General features: G+C 42.5%; 1 protein-coding gene across 1 annotated transcript in view; it reads left to right on the forward strand.

Moving 5' to 3' along the window:
- SNTB1 (syntrophin beta 1) overlaps window positions 1–15361 on the forward strand; it is a gene marked incomplete at its 5' end in the record, with an annotated part of 223960 nt that overhangs the window by 179945 nt on the left and 28654 nt on the right. Inside the window, one exon of the mRNA XM_006769125.2 lies at window positions 14039–14178. Coding sequence (XP_006769188.1) covers window positions 14039–14178 — 140 coding nt within the window. The remainder of the gene's footprint in view (window positions 1–14038; window positions 14179–15361) is intronic.

The raw sequence follows: 15361 nt of genomic DNA on the forward strand, positions 1-15361 counted from the left end.
ATTTTTCAAAAGATAGTTGTACACAACAGTTGCACCAGCACATTCCTGGAGATATAGTGTGCCAGAGAAGGAATTGTCCCTAATTTTTTACTGTACCCAGAGTTCCTGGCACTGTGACTGGCTCCTAGTTCCAGGCAGATTGGTTGAACTGGTTAAGGAGTTAAGAAAAATGACTGTAAACTCATGCATGCTACTAAAGATAGCTATTTCACATCTAACAACGCACCTCTCTTAAACTTGTTAAAAAATGCCTCATTTTAGAGATGAGGAAATGGAGGCAAAGAAAGGGTAAATAAATGGCTTTGCATGATACTGCACTGCTCTCCCTCAGCACTTAGATTACTTGGGAAAGAACAGTGCCCACATGATGCCATGGATAAACAGTGGATGCTGAGCCCAGAGGACTCAGTTCTGATCCTCACTCTTGTGAGGTCTTTCTTCTTCGGTGACCCACCGAGAGTCTCTGAGCTCCTGCATCCATCCCTGTCAGTGGTAGTAATGATGCATGTGAAAGCACATTGTAAACTGTAGAGCCCCATATACTAGTACATGAAAGCCATTATTATTAACTTATTAATTCTATTGTTTTAAGCCACTGAGTTTGTGGTCACTGGTAACAGTAGCTATAGGAAGCTAATGTTATACCTTTCACAATTTGGAGTGATTGCTTACCTTTTTTTTAATGTTTCTCACTGGATACTAAGCTTCTGGGGGTGGGGACCTTGTTTGTCTTTGCTGCTGTGTCCATTGCATTTGGTTGGATGCTTGGCACAGAGTCAATGTCTATTAAGTGGTTCTGCAGCTAATGCCACGTTGGAGAAGCATTTTGGAAGAGATTCATGGAAGGGAAGAGATGGCATAAAGTAGGGGAGAGCCCTTCAGAGAAGGGGTGTTATTATGAGCAAGCGTGCTAAGGTGAAAACGAAGGATTGGCATGAGGTTTGGGGGAAATCAATGAAAAAAAAAGGCCAGATGAGCTTTGAGTTCCCATTGAGAATCAGGGAGACTCTCCCTGGTGGGGTGACACAAAGCCAGATTGAGGAGGACTTTGAAAACCATGAGGAGAGGCAGGTAGGAGTGGAGAGGGATGTAATGAAAGTGGGATGGCTTTAGACTGGTGTGCAGATGGGTCACCCAGTGAGTAGTTATAAGCACCAGGAAAGTGACGCCCCTCCAAAAAAGAGAAGGGTTTAGCTTTAGGGAACTAATAAGTTTGAATTAGAATTTTTCAAATTCTAATGAAGAATTTTGCTGTTGGAAACTCTTTTAATTCCAGCATGCAGTGTATTTTCTGTTAGGAAGTTGTCTAAATTTTGGTTTGAATTATTTAGTATGGAAATAGGTGGAACCACAACCTTCTCAGGGCTTTAGGGTTCTACTGGTCTTAAGTCTTGGGGGTCTGCCTGATGGGCACACGGGTTCATTCCTGGCGGGGGCTGTGCCCTGCTGCCATGGCTGAGGCTCAGCAAGGCAGGCCTTTCCAGGCTGCAGGGATCAGCAGCTGAGTGGGCACTGCCTCCTCCCATGGTGGTGCTCCCGAACTCTTGCTTTGTGTAATTAGCTGATGACTTATGTCCTCATTAAGGGAGCTTACCAGTCAAAATGGTGATTAATCAGCAAAGCCATTATTTAGGCTCTTTCTTTGTGGTTCTGTTGTGAAGGCTGTTCATTTTTTCACTGGTTTGCCTGAAAATTGCTGTCTAGTAAAAATATTCATTTGGCAAAAACCCTGGCTAGCCAACAAGCATGTGCACAACACACATGTTTAGAAAAATCCATCACACTACTTGTGGGAGGCAGATTAATGTGTGTCATCCTGTCCCCCCTCCACCGCCCCTGCAAATTGCACTACTTTTCTGTAACTGCGATAACGAATTACTACAAACTTCAAATTTAAAGTTTGAAATAATTCAGAAATGTCAAAATCATTTACAGTTGATACATGAAGATATGAGCTCTTTAGAAGAGACCTTTCCCCACTTTGTAAGTAGCAAAAGAGTAAAGGCTCATTAAAGACTCAACAATAGAGGACTGGGTAAAATAAACAGTGAAAGTCCTCCCGCCCTCCCTGCTTGGTCCCATCCTAAGGAAGAACCCCCTTGAACAATCGGGTAGTTCCCTCTTTCCAGACCAGGACTGTTTTGTATTTGTGAACTTGGGCCAGCTCTAAAAATACACTTCCCAGATGGCTTCCAAGATGAGATGATTTATGGGATTAGGAAAACCCCTGTCCAATATGCCCTCTCCCCAAATAATTCTCTCATTATGCCATTTTATGGCTGAAATTCCATCATTAGCAATTTATTTCTTTGGCTTAATGGTTTGTCCCTTCTTAAGATGCAAATACCTCCTAGAAGACTAACCCTTAAAGTCCTAACAACCCTTATAAGAATGAGTTTATTTAAATTGTGATTCCCTCCCCCTGCTCCCTTATCTCATCACCTGCTTTGTTTATTATCACAATTTTGTAATCATGTGTTTGTTTCCTTGAAGTTTTGGCCTGTCTCTACCATAGACTCTAAGTTCCATGAGGACAGGGAACTTGCACCTTTGTCACTACCCAGTTCCTGGGATACAATGACAAAGAATGTGCCCAATAAATATTTGATTGGATAAAAGATTTTGAAAAAATGGAATCAGATGTAAAACCTACAGGGCCTGGGACATATGGAAGGCAAAAGAAATGTGGTGTGCGAGGCCGAAGCTGCCTCCCAGGCCTGCTCTTCAGCTGGTGCATGGAGCTAAGGATCTGGGGCTTGCATCCTGACGGCTTCTGCTTCCATTGGTAGCTGTGCTGGTTGTTAAATATTTTACCTATCACTCCTGGTGTCCACAGTGAAGCTTTCCTGTCCTCACAGTTCTCTTAATTAGCCTCCCTGTGAATCAAAACTCTCTGGATCTTATTTAGATTTTTTAAAGTCTGAGAAGATAGAAAATCAAAGAAAGAGAGATCTGTTTTGAACAGGGGTTTTGTGTGTGTGTGTGTGTGTGTGTGTGTGTGTGTGTGTGTGCGCGCTAAAAGTTTTTCCTCCCTCTTTTTTCGTTTTAACAGCTGTATAAACATTTACCCCAAAAAAGTCATGGGAACAGGGTGTGGGCGAAGGATCATGTACAAAGGAATCTGCTGTTTGCAGAAATATTTAGAGAAAGCCAGGAATATCCATGCACCTGTTATTCCAGGTGTGTGCATGAAATTCACTGACCATGTTAACACTTGCCTGTAATGGCATTTACCGCAAAGGGGATTTCAGAGTTTAGAACAGCAAAGCCTCCAGAGTAGGAGAAAGTGAACTTGACTCGGCAGATTCCTGTATAAGCCCCAGGATGAGTGGCAGCAGTTAGCACAGTTTGTAATTGAATATTTAATTGTTTAATGATTTATGTACCGTCTGTCCCCTCTTCCAGCCTGTATGATCCATCTGGGAGTGCTGTCCTGTTCTGCTTCTCACAACATGCCCAGCTACTAGCACAGTGCTTGGCATATAGCACATCCTCAAAACATATTTGCCACAGGTGTGAATACATATTACCTCATTTAGTTGGGATGGCCTGGTCTAGTAATGTGAATGGATTTTTTAAAATTGCTCAGCTTCTTTTTTTTAAAATATATTTTATTGATTTTTTACAGAGAGGAAGGGAGAGGGATAGAGAGTTAGAAACATCGATGAGAGAGAAACATCGATCAGCTGCCTCCTGCTCACCCCCTACTGGGGATGTGCCTGCAACCAAGGTACATGCCCTTGACCGGAATCGAACCTGGGACCTTTCAGTCCGCAGGCCGAGGCTCTATCCACTGAGCCAAACCGGTTACGGCTGCTCAGCTTCTTAGTTTGACATAGGTCTGTTTATATACTGAGTAGCTTTCTAGCAAAGCTTTCTGCCTTAAAAAATCTATGTTCATAAGTGACTTAGTTTTTCTCATGAATGGGATCAACTGTAGATCATTAGTGACTATTAATAAAAGCAGTAGGAAAAGATTATCTCCTAATATTCTCTTTATGAGAAAGCAGTACAATTAAACTCAAGTAATGTACTTTTTTCACTTGTTTCATCATCATCATCATCGCCATCATCTTCAACTAACACCTCTCTTTTTCAATTTAATTTAATGAGAATGGATCTTTGCAGCCACTGAGACCAAAATGCTTGCATATTAAGGAGATCATTTCCTTTAACCTAAGTCACACCCCTTTGCACACAATAAGGATGAAAGAAGAACTGAGTATTTATGTGGGTGGAAAGAAAAGGGTGCAGACAGGACTGTGTAGGACACTTGGGGACCAAAGCTGGAAAGGACCTCAAAATTTGTTGGATGTAAGATTAGTTTGAGGCAAAAGAAAAGCCCAGAAGGAATGCCTTTATAGACCCCTAACGCAGGGCAGTTTTTGGCACCAGTTACAGTACATCTACAAGCCATTGTGTTGTCCTGGTTAGTGTGTTTTCTATCCTAAACCTTCCACTCTCCACTTTGTGAGTTTAAGCCAGAGTTATTCTTAGATGCCCCTTCCTGGCGGAGAGTGAGGATGTCTCAGAGTTGCTATGCATCTCTGGCAAATCTATGGAAAAAAGCAGGCATGCCTTGCCTTTGATCATCAGGTCTTAGGATGGATTAAAAAGAAAGGAAAAAGGTCACCAATTCTCCAAGAGTCAAAAGGTGGCGATGGAGTCGACTAAATCTAACAGTTAGGCAATTGAAAAGCCCATAAGAGGATGCTGTAGGAAGAAGCAAAACTGTTGGAAGTGCACGATGAAAAGACAGGAAGCATGTTTTTGAGGAGTTTGGAATAGCTAGCTTTCAGAATTTACTGATGATCCAGGGAATGAGGAAAATCCCAGAGAGCAGTGTCTGAGGATCCATGATGCTCAGTGTCAGGCAGGTTAGGGTGTGTGTTTGTGTGTTACCTGCAGAGGCTTTCTTTAGGGAAGTATAGTGCCTTGCAGACAACCTTTTCCGTAGAATTAAAGGTGCTGTCCATGTGTTCAGTTGAAACCTGGGATTAGCACAGGGGTAGCAGGGATTAGACTTGGTTGAGGATGTGCTGATAGGACAGTGAATGTCATTTCATATATGACTAGAGGTCTGGTGCACAGATTCGTGTACCAATGGGGTCCCTTGGCCTGGCCTGCACCCTCTTGCAATCCAGGACCCGTGGGGGGATATCAGAGAGCTGGTTTCAGCCCGATCCCCACAGGCCAGGCCAAGGGACCCCAACAAATTTGTGCACCAGGCCTCTAGTATGAATATAAGATCTTTGGTTAATCTCTTCCCACCCTCTCCTTCCCCCCTTTCCTCTGAGATTAATCAGTCTGTTCCATGTTTCCATGCCTGTGGTTTCCACTCCTGCATTGAGCGTCTGCCCCCTAGTGGTCAGTGCACATCATAGCTACTGGCCGGTTGGCTGGTCAGCTGGTCACTTAGGCTTTTATATATATAGATGAGCTCTGCAAGGCAAGAGGGAGTGTGAGGATTTCAGGAACCCTTACTAATAAAGTAGAAGCTTTTACAACATGTACTGCTATTAACACTCTTTATAATGCTTCCTACTTTTCTTATGTTACCTCATTTTATTCTCAGTTATCCTGTTATCTACTTAAATGGGGCCAACATGAGGCACTGGTAGAAATTGGAGGACAGGAACAGGGAGAAACCAAGGTGTTTTCTCCCCCTCTCTGTAGTTAGATTCTTGTTTTGTTTTGTTGTTAATTCTCCTTGGATTGTTTTTTTCCATTGACTTTAGAGAGAGTGGAAGGGAGGGAAGGAAGGGAGAGAGAGAGGAAAACATCAATGTGAGAGAGACACATTGATTGGTTGCCTCCCGCACATGCCCCATCCAGCAACTGGAATTGAACCTGCAACCCAGGTACGTGCCCTTGACTGGGAATAAAACCTTTGGTGCACAGTCTGACACTCTAACCATAGCCCAATACTGGTTAGGGCTGCAATTAGAGTCTTAATAGTTAGTATACATTACCAGTTACATAAATCTGAAGTAAGATCTCATACTTCATTAGAATGAGGGTAATTTTATATGAAACCTGTTATTAAAAGCCCTTGCATAGGCCCTTTCATCCAGAAAACATTCATATTTGGAAAGATTCCAAGTCTGGCATGGTACCACACTGGAAACAGTGCCTTCCTATGTCTCATTTAATTCTGCTGAGCTTTCATAGGATGTTCAAATGTCTTTGGACTTTTTCTTATGATTGTTTTAAGGATCACAAAAAGAACATGCTGGCCACAAATATGTTCACTGCATAAGGGAAATCTGAGGGAGAAAACATAAAGTTAGAGAGAGGAGGAAAACCACATGTCATGCTATGTTTTCACAGCTACTTTTCTATTTAGAAATAACATTTCTAGTGCTTTCTGTTGGGGAACTACAAAGAGCACACAAGCAGACATGAAGGAGACCTCTTTCCAGTGCAGAGGTACCTGTACATCTGATCCAACCAAATGAGTGTGAACTTGGATATGTAAGTGAGCCCAATGGGGTGCAGGTGGAATGTACGTCTATGTTGGAATTATTGGGGGAGGGTGTATATGACAGATAAGCTGGAGCTCAGAAATATAATTGTTTAACTGGACGTATTGTCACCCCTAATAATTTTGGAGGGTTTTTTTTTTATAAAAAGGAGAAATAGATATTGGGTGGTTGGCTAGCAGTTATTCTCATAAAAGTATAAGCAGATACAACAAAAATTATGAAAATGGTACATTAATTACTAGATTTCAGAAAAACTACTATGCAGTAGTAAACCAGGGATATAACATTAGCAAGACACGAGGAGGGGAAAATCCCTAAGCAGAGCCTGTCTTAGGGTTAGGTTTACTTGGGCAGATACACCTTTATTCAGCTCAGCTCACTCCAACCACAAACATTTATCATAGTATTGCAGACACTGAGTAAGTGGTTAAAAAAATAAAGGGCTATGATCCAATGTCAGAATGAGTTATGTGGGCCAGGGGATCCCAAAGCAGGCTGTGAATCCATCTCCAGAAGTTACAAAAATAGAGATCAGTAGTCTCAATCCCTAGATGTCAGAATTCAGTGGATTGGGGATTCAAGAACCTGGTGTGTGTGTGTGTGTGTGTGTGTGTGTGTGTGTGTGTGTGTGTGTGTGTGTTTTATATCTCCCCTGAGGATATTTCATTGATTTTTAGAGAGAGGAGTAAGGTGGGGGAGGATGGAGGGAGAGAGATAGAGAGAGAGGAGAGAGATGGATGTGAGAGAGAAACATCAATTATTTGCCTCCCACACGCACCCTGACTGGGTCTGGGCATCGAACCCACAATCTAGGCATGTGCCCTGACCTGGAATTGAACCTGAGACCTTTCGGTGTATGGAACAATGCTCCAAGCAACTGAGCCACACTGTCCAAGGCCAAGACTCTGTGTTTTAAATTAGTGCCCCATTGATACTGAGGCAGGAAATCCAAGAAGGCTCATTTTTGGAAATCACTGGTAGAAAACGAGTGCTGTGTATATTCTGAGTGTGGTGACGGCTATTAACACTTACTGCAGATATTCTAAATAGTATACACGAGACTTACCCAGGGCCCTTGCTGGACATGCAGATTCCTGGAGCCATCTCCAGCACTTTTTCATGCTTGGATTCTAGGAGTGAAAGTCATCTGAATTTGTAACTAGCAGCCCAGCTGATTCTGAAGCAGACCAAATTGCAAAAATCTGTGATATGCAGATCAAACTTTGAGAAAGACTGATTTTTAAGAACTTACTCTTTGCCAGGCATTGTGCTATAATCTGTTTATGCATATTGTCTGATTCCATCTTCCTGATAGTCACAGGAGAGAGGGACTTTTATCGCCCCCATTATACAGATAGGAAAGGGAAGCATGGAGGAGATAAGTAATTCATTCAAGATCGTACTGTGAATAGCTGAGCTGTAGACTTGCAGACTACAACTGTCTGACAAGATTTATGGAAGGCATTTGAACTAAAGTAAGATAAGTGGACTTTGGAATTTGTCACTTGGTACTTAGACGCACAAATTTTGAGATTTCTCTAAAATAAATTCTATTTTGCCTGGCCAGTGTAGCTCAGTGGTTGAGCATTGACCTATGAACCGGGAGGACATGGTTCAATTCCTGGTCAGGGTATAAGCCTGGGTTGCAGGCTTGATCCCCAGGTGTGGGGCGTGCAGGAGGCAGCCAATCAATGATTCTCTTTCATCACTGATGTTTCTATCTCTCGCTCCCTCTCCCTTCCTCTCTAAAATCAATAGAAACATCTTTTAAAAATAAATAAATAAAATGAATTCTATTTTTGCTTTTTTGTTTTTTAATTATAGAACTTGAATAGATCCAACTGAAAGCAAACATGTTGATATTTCACATAGTAAATAGTATTACGATGTCTCACATAACTGAACAGCTGGTGGACGAAGCCATGGCTCCGAAAATGCTGATGTGGGGTTGAGGCCGGACTCTCCAACAACTTCTTCCTTCAAAGAACTCTTGGCTTTCTCCTCTGCAAAGTAAATAAAATGAGGAAATCAACAAGGAAACCGCAGATACACCCAATGAAAACAAAAATAGAGACCGTTTTTAAAGAACTTGCTCCCTTTGCATTTAGTGATAATGTCAATCTTTCAAAAGATAACTGTTTACAAAATTATGAACTTCTGCTGCATATCAGCATCCCTTTAAAGGGCGTTAGAGGAGGAAAGCCTGTGAGTCACAGATGACTTGTTTACCAAACTGGAACTGTAATTGAAATGGCCCTTTGGAGTTAATAAAAAGTATGAAATAGCTTTTCCCACCAGACTGAGAGGCGTCTAATGTAATCATTTGTGAGTGTCACCGATTAGAAGCAGCCTTTCTTCTATTTTTAGAAGCTGAATATGGACGGCTCCTACCTCGTGATGGGAACAGGAAGTTGGAGCCATGGGTGGGTGAAGAGTGTCCACAAGAGAGCACATAGGTCGCAGGCCTCTGGTCCCTTTAAGCAACACTAGTTAGATAAGTTAACAGTGTTTATTGGAGACCTAAGGCACCTAGATATGACTTAGGTCCTTCATAGTTTTGTCAGAATCCCCTGAGCACCCTCGATCCCAGGCATTGTGCAGGTACTGTGCATAACTGGATAAAATATGGAACCGTGAGTGTAGGAAGGACTGTGCACTGTTTGCCTTTAGGACGCATGTTCCAAATTGCAAATTCTTTGTTGTTCCCAAATAAACCCATTTTGATGGAGAAATATCCGGCTGTCTATTTGTCTAAGGTCAACAGAAGAAATAAGTAAGGGGTGGGAATGGGTAACATGTTAGAGGTAGAGGATTATTATGGAGACTTTGTCATTTGTAAGAGCTGTTTCAAGAACATTGAGAGTCCCTACATCTTAAAACCACTGAACATGAATTTTCTCCAATAAACTTCAGTTTTCCAAGAAAAATCACTAACCTACATCTTTTTCTGACCCTTCACTTGTATCACCTGCACTAGATGTCCACTTTCTTTGGTATTCACTTTTCATATAGGGACAAAAATGGTATTCCTTCAAGGGAGCCACTAGCTAGGCTACTATGAGTCACACACACACACACACACACACACACACACACACACACTCACACACATGCACACACACAGAGTTTTGAGCAATTTATGTCACACTTGCACTTCAGCAGAATGTTGGGACCTTTGAGATACTAGGGACTCCTCCAAGCCCTGCATGTCAGACCTGTGGCTGCCGCTGCAGCCACTGAGTTTGCGTGTGCTGTGTATTTGTCAAGAGGGTAGGTGCTCATTATCTCACAACATTCTGGCAGTCAGCGGGCCATGCCTGTCTGTCAGGTGTCTTTTTCTTGGTTCCCATATTGTTTACTTTTTAAATTTTTCATGATAGAAAGATTGACATAAAAGAAAAAACATTAATGAACCTCCAGTTTTAATAATTGTCCATATTTTGTCCATCTTGTTTTCTCCATCTACCATATTTGGGTGAAGGGGTGGCTGGGAGAGAGCATACTGGAGAATTTAAGAGAAAATGCCAAACTTCAAATTACTTCACTCCCTATATTATTTTTTTAACTCATATCAGATGCCAACTGAGGCAGGTAAAGGAATGAATGCCCCTTCCCCCAAAGATGCCCATGCCCCAGTCCTCAGAAAGTGTGGATATGTTGCCTTACACGATAAAAGGACTTTGCAGTTGTAATCAAATTAAGCATCTTGAGATGGTGAAGTTACCTGGTTATCTGGGTGGGCCCAGTTTAATGACATGGGTCTTAATACTAGGGAGGCAGGAGGATCGGAGTCAAGAGAAGGTGATGAAGTGACAGAAACAGCGGGAGAAAGGCAATGTCATGTGGGGCCATGAGCTAAGGAATAAATGCAGGCAGCTTCTAGAAGCCAGAAAAGTCATGGAAATGGACACTCCCCTACAGCCCCCAGAAGGAAGAAGCCCTCCCAACACCTTGATTTGAGGACGTCTGACCTCCAGGCTGTAAGGAAATAAACAGCACTATGTTTGTGGGGATTTCTTAGAGCAATGATGGCGAACCTTTTGAGCTCGGTGTGTCAGCATTTTGAAAAACCCTAACTTAACTCTGGTGCCATGTCACATATAGAAATTTTTTGATATTTGCAACCATAGTAAAGCAAAGATTTATATTTTTGATAGTTATTTTATATATTTAAATGCCATTTAACAAAGAAAAATAAACCAAAAAAATGAGTTCATGTGTCACCTCTGACACGCGTGTCATAGGTTCGCCATCACTGTCTTAGAGCATCAATAGGAAACTAATACACAACTTTTAAAAATAGGGGAATTGCCCTGGTTGGGGTGCTCAGTTGATTGGAGCATTATCCTGTACACCAAAAAGTTGCAGGTTTGATTCCTGGTGAGGGCACATACCTAGGTTGTGGGTACAGTCCTAGTCAGGGTGAGTACAGGAGGCAAGTGATTGATATTTCTTTCTTTCTCTCTCTCTCCCTTCCTCTCTAAAAATCAATAAAAACTTACCCTGGATTGAGGATTAAAATAAATAAATAAATAAATAAATAATGGGAGGAATGCACATTAAATGTAGATTCCTAGATTTCTTTGAAAAAGTGGAGATTTGTCAATGCTGTGCCCACAATCTTCCCTGGTAATGACAGGGTCATGATAAGCTAATGCCGAAAAGAAGCTACCTCAAAGTGGGATTTTTTTTCCCTTATATCTAGTCCTCTGAATTTGTGACTTCCTGTCTAGAATATAGATGATGAATATAGCCACTATAACATTGCTGAAAGCATGTGTTTTGAATCTAGTGGTTTCTAAGCCATGGAAAGGTCAGGAGGCACTTAACTTCCTAGTGATGTAAATATCTAGAAAAGTTTACTAGTTACAAATACCCAAACGCACTCTCATACCTATATATGCCACTTGCTATGATGGTGAGTTTGTGATTCTACAATTAGAGAGGTCTGCATTGTACAATTGGTGTTGACTGTTGAGGTTTCTTTTGCAAACTTAATATTATTTTTGAAGAATGATGCTTAATATTATTTTGAAGAGTGTGTTGACATTGAAATAACTGGTTCCAGTCAAAGTTAATGGATCAGATCTGACTAGGTAAGTAAGATAGGCACTTTGGGAGGATCATTTATAGCTTCCCCAGTCTCATTTAATGAGCTGGAAAAGTAATTTACTGGGTTTTAATGTAGAGCCTGGAAAAGATGTACTCCAAATCTCACAAACACTTTATGCCTTGAGACCATAGCTTAGTCACCTTGTGGGGTCTGGAACATTGCCTCCCTTAACAATTCATTTGGGTCTCTTGAAGATGCTGTTGTTCCATTGGGAGGTAACATAGGCTTAAATATTCATAAAATGCATAAAGGGAGAAATAAGCCATGTAGCCATTCACATTCTAGTATAAATAGCTTCACCGGGGATTTCTCCCTTCTAGAAAAGGAGGTTTTATTTGGATTTGTTGAAGGAGGGCATGAATTAATAAAGGTGATCGTTATGTAACAAATTCTTCTTGGGAGAACTTTGAAAAGGATCCAAGGAGAATGAATTGAGGTTGTCGATATTCTGGGCTTGCCTTATAATTTTTCCCAAGAGAAACCATTACTTTATCAGACTATTGGCATTTTCAAAGAACACCTTTTTTGACAAGTTTAGAAATTGGTTGGTCTGCCACAGTTTTCCCACCCTAAGTTTCAGTGAAGACCTGACCATCTGCCAGGTACTGCGCTGAGCACATCACATGCATGGTCTCACTTCAGCTCCCCTGTAGCATTAGGAGGCACGAGCTACTTAACCGGCCCTAAATGGTGCTTATTCTGCACTGTGCTAAGCAGTTTCGACATTTTAACTCAGTCCTCACAACAGCCCTCCTAGCTTAGTGTTATTATTTCCCCATTTTACAGATACAGAGACTCGCTGACTTGCCCCGGATCCCACAGTTAGTACATCGTGGAGCTACGATTCATGACCAGGCATTCTAGCTCCAGAGTCAGCACTCTTAGCCACTGTTGTACACGATGCTATCCTTACTTATCAGTGAGGAAATAGAAGCACAGAGAAGAATAACTTGCCCAAAGCCACACGGGTAGTAAATAATGGAGCCTATGAAACTACATAACCTACAAAGCTCACCCCCTTATGCCATCCTGCGCATCTCTGCTTTCATCACTCAATCCTGAAGCCACACCCACTTGTTTCCACCTCAATACAGATTTCACTGTGGCACCTAAGAAAAGATAATGATAAGAGGAGAAAGGGAAGGAGTTAGCAATATTTATTTAGCTTACTACGTGGTTTAATTCAGAATACATTTGGATAGTGGTTTGTTGCGAGAGGGTTGAATTGTCACTGAATTAGTTGCCAGTTTCAAAGTCAATCTCACCTCATCTAGAGCAGTGCTTCTGAATCTTTAATGAGAATATGAAGCAGCTCAAGATCATGTTAAAATGCAAATTCTGATTCAATAGGTCTGGGGTGGGCCTGAGGCTCTGCATTCCTAGCAAGCTCCCAGGTCATAATGATGCTCCTGGAGCATGATCCTGCTTTGAGTAGCAAGGCTAGAGCATTGGGTTTTTCCAAACTAAGCATCAAAATGTCTCCCGGAGCGCAGATGGGAAGCAGGGCATTTTCATAGAAGAACATTTAGTGTGCGGGGATCAATACTGGGCAGAGATAGATCTGAACTTCCCAGACTCTCAAGGTTGGAAAGGACTTTCAGGGTCATCTGGTCCAATCATCCAAGTGGTGTTTGAATCCTCTCCGATCTCTCCCTGCCAGGTCATCTCAGCCCTTGAGTTAAAGAACTATCTTCAATGAATAGAACTAAACATTCTAGAGCAGTGATGGCAAACCTTTTGAGCTTAGAGTGTCAGCATTTTAAAAAACCCTAACTTAACTCTGGTGCCGTGTCACATATAGAAATCTTTTGATATTTGCAACCATAGTAAAACAAAGACTTATATTTTTGATAGTTATTTTATATATTTAAATGCCATTTAACAAAGAAAAATCAACCAAAAAAATGAGTTCACATGTCACCTCTGACATGCGTGTCATAGGTTCGCCATCACTGTTCTAGAACAAGAGAATTCCAAGGTGGTGCCTGAGTCTGATCTCTCACACTTGTTCAGACAGACCTTCACCTTTGGATATTTATTCCAAAGCTTTCCAACCTCGCCCTTCATAAGAAAAGCAATGCGCTCTACCAGAGAACCAGCTGGGAGCACTTCGTGTTCCAGGCACCTGCCTCCCACAATGAAATAAAATGTTCAGTGCTGGCTGGCAGGTGAGAAGCAGTGGCAACTGTTTGACCCCTGCGCTGCTTCTTGGCGGCGTTGACTATACATCCCAGGCCTTGAGAAAAACATATTTTCAAAGATCAAGAATCATGAGACCATGACATGGTCTGTTTGGTTTTTTTTTCTCATTTCAATTTTGCAACCAGAACTGAAAGCCCTTCCTATTGTTGGGTCTTCTGATTCGGGGGATGCCAGCTTCTCCTTTCCAACCACTCTCCTTTGAGGCCATCTTTTGCCAGTTCTTGTCTTTCTGTTTCAGGTGCCCGGGGAGAATGAGAAACAGTGGAAGCCAGCCCTGGTGGTGCTGACTGACAAGGACCTTTTAATCTACGACAGCATGCCCCGGAGGAAGGACGCCTGGATGAGCCCGGTCCACATGCACCCTCTTCTTTCCACCAGGTAGCCAGGGCTCTGTGGTGGGGTGTGATGTGTTTGCAGTTTGAAACTGTTTTAATCAACTGCAATTATTTCAATATCCTACATTACTGCTTACTGTTGCCGCGGGAGCCGAGACTCCTCCAGAACACAGCCACCTGTTTTTATCCATATTATCAATGATGGCCAATCATGGCCAATACAGAGACAAAGAACAAACAGCTCATCCATCGTGAAGGAGCAGTGACGGTCCCAGCCTAGTCACCTTCCTTTCCCTCCATCCCATCCCCTTTGAGGTGAACTGTGCACATGTAGTTATAATCTTGACGTTCACGTAGAAAGAATTATCAAGCAAGTGTCTTCCCTTGGTAGCACAAAGAGTGGCACCACTGCTGAAACCGGTTTGGCTCAGTGGATAGAGCGTCGGCCTGCGGACTGGAGGGTCCCAGGGTCGATTCCGGTCAAGGGCATGTACCTGGGTTGCGGGCACATCCCCAGTGGGAGATGTGCAGGAGGCAGCTGATCGATGTTTCTCTCTCATCGATGTTTCTAACTCTCTCTCTCTCTCTCCCTTCCTCTCTAAAAAACCAATAAAATATATTTTTTTAAAAAAAGAGTGGCACCACTGTGCTCTTTAAGCTTGTTGAACACACGCCTCCATAACAAGCTCTTCTCAGTTGTATGATGCTTCCTGTGGCAGTGGGGCTGCCAGGGGTTGTCTGTTCCTTAGGACCTTCCATGCACATTGATGGCTCATGTGACAGTATCTTAATGCAGTGGATGCTCAGCCCATCTCTGAAAGCTTATATCCTGAGCGCAAGAGCACATCAAACCTGAGTCTTGCCTTCGAGTAGCTGACAACTCCCAGACCTGGCTTCTACTGCCAGCCTTTCTGTATGTACTTGATGATAAAGGGCATGGGTTTCATTGCCTCTACACCCCCTCGTCCTGTTTCTTTACCTAGAAGCTAGGAATGCTAGCATATTGTTTGTGACCTCCCCGGGATGGTGTCTGGCAGTATTGGGCCCTGAAATGTCTGTTGAATGAATTACTGAACAACATGGGACAAACTCTGTAAGGAATTTGGCCCTACAGACAGAGCGTAGTGGGTTGAGGTGTTGGGGCATCTGTCCTGAGCAAAAATATAGAATGGGTTCTCCATTCTGGAGGGATTGAGGTGCCAAAGAGTCGAGGCTCAGGTGTAGGG

This window comes from Myotis davidii, unplaced genomic scaffold (assembly GCF_000327345.1).
Source record: "Myotis davidii unplaced genomic scaffold, ASM32734v1 scaffold1, whole genome shotgun sequence".
In the NCBI taxonomy this organism is placed as follows: Eukaryota; Metazoa; Chordata; class Mammalia; order Chiroptera; family Vespertilionidae; genus Myotis; species Myotis davidii.